The 10,435-nt window shown below is 61.2% G+C and overlaps 1 protein-coding gene across 1 annotated transcript; it reads right to left on the bottom strand.

Annotated features, from left to right (window-relative positions):
* Window positions 1–8,137: 8,137 nt before the first annotated feature.
* On the bottom strand, window positions 8,138–10,040 carry LOC116463970 (C2 calcium-dependent domain-containing protein 4C). The gene has a single exon (XM_032147263.2). The coding sequence runs from the start codon at window positions 10,038–10,040 to the stop codon at window positions 8,775–8,777; it is 1,266 nt and encodes a 421-aa protein (XP_032003154.1). The 3' UTR covers window positions 8,138–8,774.
* Between the last annotated feature and the right edge of the window lie 395 nt (window positions 10,041–10,435).

Here is a 10,435-nt window from a genome sequence, read left to right as displayed (position 1 = left end):
AGACTCAGTCTCAAAAATAAATAAATAAATAAATAAATAAATAAATAAATAAATAAGTTGTTGGGGTCTTGCTTTTTGGCCCAGGCTGGAGTGCAGTGGCATATTCACAGCTCACTGCAGCCTCCAATTCCTGGGCTCAAGGGATCCTCCTGCCTCACCCTCTCACGTTGCTAGGATTGTAGGTACAAGCCACCATGTCTAGCCTCCCAAAACATTCTTCTTATCTCAAAAAGAAATCTACTGGATTTACCTATATTTGACATCTCATGTAAATATAAGCAGATACTATGCATCCTTTTGGCCTGAGTTTTTTCACTGAGTGTCATGTTTCAAGGCCGTGCTCCATTTTTTTTGTGATTGAGTACTATTTCAGTGTACGAATATGCCACATGGTGGTTCATCTCTCTCTGCCGATGGACATTTGGGCTGTTTCTACGTTTTGAATGATGTAATTAGAGCTGTTATGAACGTTAACACTCCAGTGCTTGTTTGAGTGATGGTTTTCAATTCTTTCGGGTGCACTCAGGAGTGGAACTGCTGGGCCGCGTGGAACTTCTGCGTTTACCTTTTTGAGGAACTGGCAGACTGTTTGCCATGGTGGCCACACCACGTTACAGCCCCGTCAGCAGTGTGTAGGGGTTCTGTTTCTCCACAGCCTCACCGACACTAGTTATTTTCCATATTCTTGATTACAGCTCTCCCCGTAGGTGGGAAGTGCTATCATTATAGTTTCGATTTGCATTTCGGTCATGACGAAAGATGCCTAGCATGTTTTCATGTGCTTGTTGGCCACTTCTGTGTCTTCTTCAATAAATGCCCATTGAAGTCTTTTGCCCATTTTTTAATGGGGTTGTTGGTCATTTTGCTGCTGAGTTATCTGAATAGTTTGTGTTCTGCACACTTGGTCCTGATGAGCTCAGTGAACATTTATAAACAAACTCACCATAGCAGCCCCCACTCCGATGAAAACACCACCTGTGACGGCCCCCAGAGGCCCCTCATCCCTCCTGGTCCCTGCCCCGGGGGCCCCATCCTGACTTCCACTGCTGGCAGCAGGTAGGCTCATGTTGGCCGCTCTTGAATTCCTCCTGCCTGGGCTGCCCCGTGTGTTCCACCAAGTGTGGCTGAGAGGCGTTGTGCTGCTGCGTTCAGCGGCTCCACCTGCTTGCTGAGAAGGTTCCCGGTGCGTTTGGAAGGCAGAGGCTCCTGGGCTTGCAGGTAGGTGAACGCGCTGACAGGACTCGGCAGGCTCCCCCGCATCCACCATCCTGAACACCTAGTCCTCGCACATCCTGGAAGCTTTGCAGCCTCAGTCTCTTCCAAATGTGTCTTGCTCCTCTCTGCTCACCCTGGTGCCAGGCATCCGCCTCGCCCATCCAGACTCAGCACCAGTGCCCTGCCCTCCCCTTGGCTTCTGTGCTGCCCAGCCGGGTCATCCTAAAACATTCATCCAAGCCCTTTGCCCACAGGACAAAGTCCACACTCCTCTTAACAGTCCCCCTCTGTGACCCACAGGCCTCCTTAAAGTTTTGGGGCTGAGTCCTTTCTGCTCTGGGGCTTCACAACCCTTTTGTCCTCTGGCCTCCTCTTCCAGGAAGTCCTCCAAGGGCAAGGCTTGCAGGACTCGGACTAGGCATCCACCCCAACGCTTGTTGATGAGAAACAGCCTCAGTCAGGAAGGAACTCGGGCAGACCAAGGACGGTGCCCCTGCTCCATGACATCTGGGAGTCTGCTCTAAGACCAGGAGGCTGGGGCCTGCGAGGGCTGCCAGCTGCGCCTGCCTCCCTGGGCCACCTCCTTTTCATGGCCTGGGCTGCACCTGCCTCCTTTTCATGGCCTGGGTTTGGAAGCTGCCCTCTTTCACTTTCTATTGCTCGGAGCAGGCTGGAGGGGACAGGCCCAGAGGCCACTGCTCCATGGGGAGAGTCCCAGCTCTGGAGAGTGCAGGGGGCCGGGAACATTATGTCAGGGACACCCTGGAGCTGTGGTATCCCCGACACGAGGATGAGGCACAGCAGCACTCAGTCCACATTTACCAAAGGAAAGGGGAACAGCCAACACATATGACTGCTCACGGTGTGCCACCAACATGTGGCATGTGCCACATGTGTGACCCCTCAGCAAGTGCAGCCAACACGTGTGACGCCTCACCGTGTGCAGCCAACACATATGACCCCTCACCGTGTACAGACAATATGTGTGACCCCTCACTGTGTGCTGTCAACACGTGTGACCCTCACCGTGTGCAGTCACCTTGCTAGGCAGCTTATGCGCCTTCTCTGGTTTCATCCTCAGGTTTGGGAAAATTATCCAGGACTTGGAAAGGGGTAAAGATATCATCGCCTGCTCTTTCGATCCTGGACCTAGGCACTGTGGGCATCAGAGCGGATCATTCTCTGGGGTGGGGCCGTCCTGGGCACTGCTGGGTGCTGAGCAGTGTCCCTGGCCTCCGCGCACTCCACTGCAGGAGCTCCCCTAGTCGTGACAACCACAGAAGCCCCAGACGTTGCCCCATGTCCCCGAGGGGCCGAATCGCCCAGAGGATCAGTTCTATTCCAGAGCCTCGACCAGCCCGGCCACCCAGGGGTCACTCTGTGGACGCTTCCCTCCGCTCTTGCCAGTGTCCCGGCTCTGGGGTTGGAAGCTGCTTGGGATTGACAAATGCGGATGAGTTTTGTCCCTGAGCGGCAGGTGCCTCCTTCCTCCTGCTGCGTATAAAACTCAGTCCCGCCCTGCTCCTCAGTAAACACTTGGACACACCTTTGACCTACGGTGGCCCATGGTCTGAATGAGGTTTATGAAATGGGAGCTTTGAAAGCTCAATTTTGCCATCGCCGGAAGCCTAGAGGGTAGTGTGCACTGGGCACCTCACTTACACAGGGGGAAACTGAGGCTCAGAGAGGGGGAGGGGCTGGCCCAGGGTGCTCGGTGGGGAGTGTGGGAGCTGCAGGCCCTGATCTGAGCTGTCCCCGTGACTTTGGGAGATGAGGAAGGAGCATTCTGTGGCTTGGCTGGGGGAGCCCAGGTGGGAGGGGAGGGTGGGGACACAGTGGTTGGTGGGCGGGTGGGTGCCTCTGAGACGCCTGGGCCACAGGCAAAGGGGTTAGGGAGGTGAGAGGGGAGCTTGGGGGCAAGGGGCACGTGTCTCCATGGCCGGGCAGGCGCGCACTCCCAGGGAGGCCACGAGGACTCTGTGGCCCGGGGGTTGGATGAGCCAGGCTGAAGGGTCAGAGGGCAGTGGCCCAAAAATAGTACCCCCATTCCAGCCCCAACAGCCACCCAGGGGTTCCCAGGCCCACCCTCCCTCTTCCAGGGGTTCCCACACCCACCCTCTCTCTTCCCGGGGTTCCCACACCCACCCTCACTCTTCCGGGGGTTCCCAAGCCCACTCTCAGTCTTGCTGATTTGTGAGGACGCACGGAACTCCCAGCAAGCTGTCCTCGTCACAGGGTTTGTCACAGTGCCGGGGTGCAGGTGCCATGGGCCGGGGAACAGCACACAAAGCAGCATCCAGGAGAAGCCCCGTGGTCCTGTCCCGGGAAGCCGAGAACTGCACACTCACAGGGCGCACGGACCACCAGGAAAGGGCATGGCAGCCTGGGCGTCCAGAGCTCTACGAGGACTCCCTCGTGGGGGCTTGACTGATTGACTGCTTGCCACGGGGTTGCCCTCAAGCTCCAAGGAGGTCTGACGCTGTGGGACCAAGGCGCTCCCGAGTCCCACGGTGGGTCTTGCTGGTGTGGCCCTCCCTGCCCTAGACCAAGACACTCACTCCTCTCAGGCAGGGCAGAAATCACCTCCCAAAGCCAAGGCAAAGCCCGGACCTTACCCCGCACAAGAGGGTTCCTCACCACACGGGGGAAGGTGCGGGTCTCATCCGTGGCGCTGCAGCAGGGCTCAGCCGGTGACCGGGACTGGGTGCCACGGGTGCTGGGTCAGTGCTCACCCCAGCCCCACCAGCAGGCAGGGAGGGTACAGGGCGCTGCAGAGGAAACTGAGTCACAGAGAACGGAGGGACTTGTCAGGATTCTGACCCACGGCTGGCAGAGCACAGCTCCGCATAGCACGTTGGGCCACGGCGGCCCTGGGGCCCTCTCAGCCGGAGGGCAGGGGCCGACCATGCACGCAGGTGTCCAGTCCCACCCGGGAAGGGCAGCGTGGGTCCAGCCCTGGTCCGAATTCCTGTCCTGTCAGCTGGGAGGTGTGCGCAGGCCCCTTTGCCTTCTGTGCCTCGGTTTTCCCATCCGTGGATGGCAGTCGGCAGCGTCTTGCTGAGGGTTCAGCGGGTCCCCCCGACCCCCCACCCACGATAGGGTTAATCAACAGGCCCTGCCCTGCGTGTGACCCTGGAGGGAGGCTCTGGGACCACGTCGCTGTACGGTAGGGTAAACTGAGGCTCGGGCGCCGGTCGCCTGCCCGTGGTCCCCGTGGAGCCAGGCCTCAGTGCCGCCCGCGGGAATCGCCCACCCTCGTGGGGAGGAGCGTGTGCGCGGGTCGCCGCCCGCCTCCTCCTTTTTATTGAAGTCGTTTTTCTCCTCCTGTCAGCGGAACTGGCCGTGGGCAGCCCCTCCCTCCCACCCCCAGGAGCTGAGAAGAAAACAAAAGCTTAATTGAATCCGGCACTGGGGCGGTGGGTGCAGCACAGAGAGGCCGAGGGAGGCCCCGCCTGGGTGGGTCTGAGGCCGCCTGTAATTACGGCCCTGACGTGATTCTATTAATTATCGTCGCTATTTTGTGCCGGCTTCCGCCCAGTGAGCCTGTGGATTGAGCTCTACTGCACACAAGCCGCCAGGGCTCATCACAGAGCCTTCGGCGTGGAGAGCCTGAGACCCAGAGAAGCCACGCGCTGGTCCGGGCCACACCCCAAGTGGAAGGTGGGGCCTGAAACTCGCCCCGCAGGCTCCCCACACACGCCAGCGTTAGAGTTTCAAGGCCCCAGAGAGGATTTGCCACAAGGCAGGGGCCCTGGGAAGGTGTTACACCTCCTCTTGGGATGGGAGACCCGCGGGATCAGTGTTCTGTCAACTTAAAAAATGAATCAGCCGGGCGTGGTGGCGGGCGCCTGTAATCCCAGCACTTTGGGAGGCCGAGGCAGGTGGATCACTTGAGGTCAGGAGTTCGAGACGAGCCTGGCCAAGTTGGTGAAACCCCATTTCTACTAAAAATACAAAAAACTAGCCAGGCGTGGTGGCGGGCACCTGTAATCTCAGCTACTTGGTAGGCTGGGGCGGGAGAATCGCTTGAACCCTGGAAGCAGGGGCTACAGTGAGCCGAGACAGCACCTCTGTACTCCAGCCTGGGCGACAGAGCAAGACTCCGTCTCCAAAAAACAAACAAACAAAACCAAACAAAACAAAAAAACTGAAACAAGCTGGCTTGAGCAAAGAAGGCACTTTACTGGCCCACCCTCTGAGCTGAAATGGTGTGCAGTTATGGACCTCAGGCATAGCTGGATCCAGGTGTCCACAATGTCTCCAGGCTTCTGACTCCTCATCTCTTGGCTCTGTTGTTCCCTACGATGGCTCCACTCTGAAGAAGGGGCATCTTTTTGTAATTTGCACCAGAGTGCCCCCTGCTTGTGCCCATGGCCTTCCTGAGGGTCAGGAGACTCAGGAAGGGTCGGGAGACCCACTGGGGCCGAGCGCTCTGTGGTGCCAGGGATGCTGGAGGTGCAAACAGTAGATTCACTCCGCTCAGGGTCAATGTCACAAGGCAGCAAATGGCCACAGCCAGGAGTGAACGAGGGCATCTGACTCCCCTGGGGTGGGGGCTGACCTGAAGGGCAGTGGGCCAAGTTGAGGCAGGGCGAGACGCCACACAGTGCAGCATCCCTGGATGACGCCCACTTGGAAGTGGGGGGGGGAGGGCATGCGCAGCCGCAGTGCCCAGACACGAGCACAAACGCACACACAAGTGCACACCAGCAGTGACACAGGCACACACAAGCGCATACAGGGTTACACATGCATTCACAGCTCACATGCTTACACATGCACATGCCAGCACACACACGGTGACACAGTCACACACAAGCGCATACAGGGTTACACATGCATTCACAGCTTACATGCTTACACATGCACATGCCAGCACACACATGGTGACACAGGCACACACAAGCGCAGTTACACATGCATAGGCAGCTCACGTGCTTACACGTGCATACGCCAGCACACAGGCAGCTATACTCAAGGGCTTGCAGGCCCTCACCTGGCCACAGGGGCACTGTTATATACGGCGAACATATGAACACAGTAACATGGGCACACACGCAGTCACACTGCACACACATGCAGAAGCACATGGCTACATATGTGCACATACCTGGCATGCACACGCACACACCCACACAGCCTAGGGATGAGTGGCTGGGGTCAAAGAGGCTACAAGGCGCCCGTAGCCCTGTCAACCCATCCCAGGCCCTGACTGGGGCTCATCAGGCCACTGTCAGGAGGCCGGGCTGCACGGAACCCCAATTCCCAAAAGCTCCTGGTGGATTTGAGACGGCAGAGATATCTGGACCCCATGGGCAGCAGGACAGACAGAGCAGCCCAGCCTGGGCTGAGAGCACAGGGATGGGTCCTGTCCTCAGGGGTGTGAGGGGGGACGGAGTCCTGCCCTGAGGGGCGTGAGGGGGGACGGGGTCCTGCCCTGAGGGGTCTGAGGGGGGACGGAGTCCTGCCCTGAGGGGCGTGAAGGGGGAAGGGGTCCTGCCCTGAGGGGTCTGAGGGGGGACGGGGTCCTGCCCTGAGGGGCGTGAGGGGGATACAGGGCCATGTCTGGAGGGGGTCTGTGGAGACGGGGTCCTGTCTGAAGGTTCTGAGGGGAGACAGGACCCACGCTGTAGGCACCGTGTGGGGTCAGAGTCCTGTTTCCTGACATTCATGCAGTCACAGAGCTGGAATGGCGAAGCAGCATCCAGACCTGCTGCTCCAAGGGAGGTGGATTATCAGGGGCTGGGCTCCTGCCCCCTGCCTGCCTCCACCCAGGGCAGGAGAATGCGGAGGGCATTCTGAAAGTCAGCGAGAAGGACCTTGCTATCTGGAATCCTCTCCCCCTTCCTCCCTGGAGTTCACGGCAGAACTCTCTGTTATTAAACAGCCAGGGAAGCCAACCTCCACCCCCGTATTCCCGAAACACCTTTATTGCACTATAAACAGCATTTATAAACAAACACAGTTGGGGAGTGTCTTAAAGATTTACCCACAGTCAACTTCAGACACTAAGATATCAAACAGTGCAGGGGGCTATGAAACAGGGGACCCCAGGGAGAATGGGCCCTGGGAGGGGTGAGCATCAGAGAAGGCGGGGAGTGCCAGCGTCTCTCTCCATGCAGGGCACCCTCTCCGCCTCCCGGGCCTGAGGAGCCTCCGCCCTGGGTGCCCTGGCTTCCGGAGAGAGCAGAGCACCTGCAACACCAGGCTCAGAAGGGGCCTGCACTCTCCCTCTGGAGGGCTCACAGGTGTGTCCCACCGGACGTGCAGCAGAGGCCCAGCTGCTCCTCCAGTCCTGGGAAGCAGCTCCTCCACCCTTCCCTGGTCCAGAGGAACAATGTGTGGCAAACGGGCTGACAAGGGACGTCCCAGGATGCCACAGATGTGCCCTGGTTCCCCCGTGCCCCCCAGCAGCCGGGAGAGGTGAAGGCACCGGCCTGGCCTGGCCCCCGCTTTGAGTCTTATCATTTCTGCGTCATTCTGTGCTGGAAACCTCCCCAAAATCGTTCAAGGACCCACATAACCATACAATGGAAGCCTTGCAGCCACCTAGCAGCATGAAAGGCCACAGCCAGGTCCCCCCAGCTGCCTCCTGGGCTCCGACACACCCACCGTAGCCACAACCTATTTACACACGTGGCGTCAAAGCCACGGCCGTCAATCACTGCATGTCGCTCCCAGCTGCAGACGCTGGACAAAAGGGCGACGGGGTGGCAGCCCCCAGCGAGGACGGATGGGCCATAGGGCTGCTCTCTGGGCATCTCTGAGCAAGACCCTCCGGCGCCACAGCAGAAATGGCCAGACAGGCCTGTACCAAAAAAGCCAGTGCAGACGGTGTCAGAGGAAAACAGGCCAGGAGAGCCGTCTCCTCCCCGCGGACCTCTGCCACGACCTCCTCTGCTCCAATTGGCAGCGGCTGCTCCCTCCGCGCCAGGGCACCCTCGTCAGGGCACCCTCGCCTGGCCCTGCTCGCCACCGGAGCCTGGGAAGCTGGGGTCTCCCAGAGCCAGCCTGACCCCTGGGAGGGGGCGTCTCGGGCACAGCCTGGGCCTGGTGTCCCCGCGAGGCCCTGCTCTCCGCGGGGTGGGAACTGGATGGCGGCAGGCTGTGGGGGAGGAAGACACACGTGCAGTGAAGGAGACTGTGGGCTCCAAGACTTGTGACCTCCCTGTCCACGGCCCCGCCCTGGCCACTTGCACGGATTCCTGGACCCCTGAGAACCTCCTTCTAGAACTCTGCGTGAAAGGCGCGAGGCAGTGTGGAGGGGCAAAGGGGGACCTTCTGCCCCGCGAAGCGGCCCTTTCTCTTCCCCCGAGGCCCCCTCTCCTCCTCCTCCTCCAAAGAAGAAATTAATTCATGACAAATACTACTCCAGTCAGCATCGAGTGGCCCAGGAAACCCGCGTCAGCTACAGCAGCAGGCCCAGCCCAGCCTGAGGGTGAGCCCCTCCCCGCCCAGCCCCAGCCCAAGCCAGGGACCCGCCCGCCAGGACCCGGTGTGCAGGAGGAGAGACCGGGGTCTGCCCTGTGCACCCAGCGGGCAGCGAGCAGGTCCCCGCTCTACAGGAAGGGCAGCAGGGAGGTCAGGGGCAGCTCCTTCTCCCCGAGCAGCGCGTCCCGCTTGAGGCTGCTGCCCTTGTTCACCACCTTGATCCTGAGCGCCAGCTTCCGGACGCTGGCCGGCCCCAGGCCGTCGAAGAAGAAATCCTCGTTGAAGACGGGGTGGCGGCTGTTCTTGATGATGGTGCTGCGCTGCTTCTGCAGCTTGCCCGGCACCAGGCACAGGCCCACGCAGCAGTTGATGCTGCGCGCGTCGCACAGGCGGTCGTAGAGGCCCTCGGCGGCCAACAGGCGCACCCGCAGGCGGGCCTGGCCTGCCTCGTACTCGGCCAGCAGCCGCACGCTGCCCCGAGGGCCCACGTGCACCGTGTGCTCCCCACGCGCCTGGCCCGACTCGGGGCCCGGTTCCGGGGGCGCCCGGCGGGTCAGGCGGCGCCGGCTCCCGGGGCTGGTGTCCGGAGCGCTGTCGTCCGCAGACACGGAGCCGTGGCGGCCCACCGAGTGCCGCAGCTGGCTCACCTTGGCCTGGCTGTCCTGGGCGAACCCTCTGAGCAGAGACACGGAGCGGGACAGCAGAGGGGACCCGAAGGGAGAGGACTCGGCCGAGGACCCCGTGTCGCTCTCCCCGCCACTGAAGCAGCGGCCGGGACTCATGAGGGTCCCGCCAGCCTCCCTGGGGCCCCCGTCGCCCCCGTCGGCCTTGGCAGCTGCCCGGCGGCGCCCGGCACCCGGGGAGCCCACCTGGGCCAGGGCCCCGTGCTCACTGTGGAACAGGGACTCCTTGCGCCTCGTGTGGGGGCTCTCGGCCAGCGTGGCGAAGCCGTAGGACGTCTGGGCCTTGGGCACCGAGGGCAGGGACATGGCACCCTGGGCCTGGGGCTCGGCGTCAGCGGCCTCCCCCGACGGCCAGTCCTCGGCACTCTCGATCTGGATCACGTGCCGCGTGGCTGCCTTCAGCAGGCTCTTGCCCTCCGCTGCCAGCTTGGCAGGCAGCCGGGGGCTCCGTGGGGTCTGGCGGGGGCCCGCAAAGGCCAGGTTCTGTTCCGACGTGGAAGGGCCCAGCGCGGCCTGTCCCTCGCCCTCCACGGGGCCCGAGGGCAGCTTGGGGGGGATGAAAAAGTCGGGGATCTTGTCGGGCGTCAACACATTGCTGTACAGGGGCCCCTTGGAGGCCTTGTCCCCCGCCTCACTCCCCACGCCCCGGGCAGCACCGTTTTCCCCAGACCCCCGGAGCCGCTCCAAGAACCACATGTTGGTTTTTCTCATGGGGGCGGCAGGAGAGAGGCCCGGACAGGGGCTGCAGCGTCTGGGAAGAGAAGCAGGGGTCAGGAGCAGTGGGGGGCGGCTGGCAGGGGGCCCTGGGCACCTGTTCCCTTGGGGCCTGCCGGCGGGATGGGGGTGGAGGGGGTCCTCTGGGGGCGTCCCGCGCAGGCGCGGCGGCCCAGGACAGGAGGGAGGCGGGTTCCCCCTCCTTTTTCCGGAGAGATCCCGCTTAACTTCCAAGCACCAAGCCCAGGGGGGTGGGGGCCGCGCTCTGACTCTCCGGGGAGCTCCCAGGAGACTGGCCCCTCTCCCGCCCCCACTCCGGTTTTGAGCATCTCAGCGCTCATTCCAAAGGGTTCCGCGCTCAGTCCCACGGGAAGACACGGATGTGGGTGGAC

The sequence above is a fragment of the Hylobates moloch genome, unplaced genomic scaffold (assembly GCF_009828535.3).
Source record: "Hylobates moloch isolate HMO894 unplaced genomic scaffold, HMol_V3 SCAFFOLD_105, whole genome shotgun sequence".
Lineage (NCBI taxonomy): Eukaryota > Metazoa > Chordata > Mammalia > Primates > Hylobatidae > Hylobates > Hylobates moloch.
This window is presented reverse-complemented; position numbering and strand designations above follow the sequence as displayed.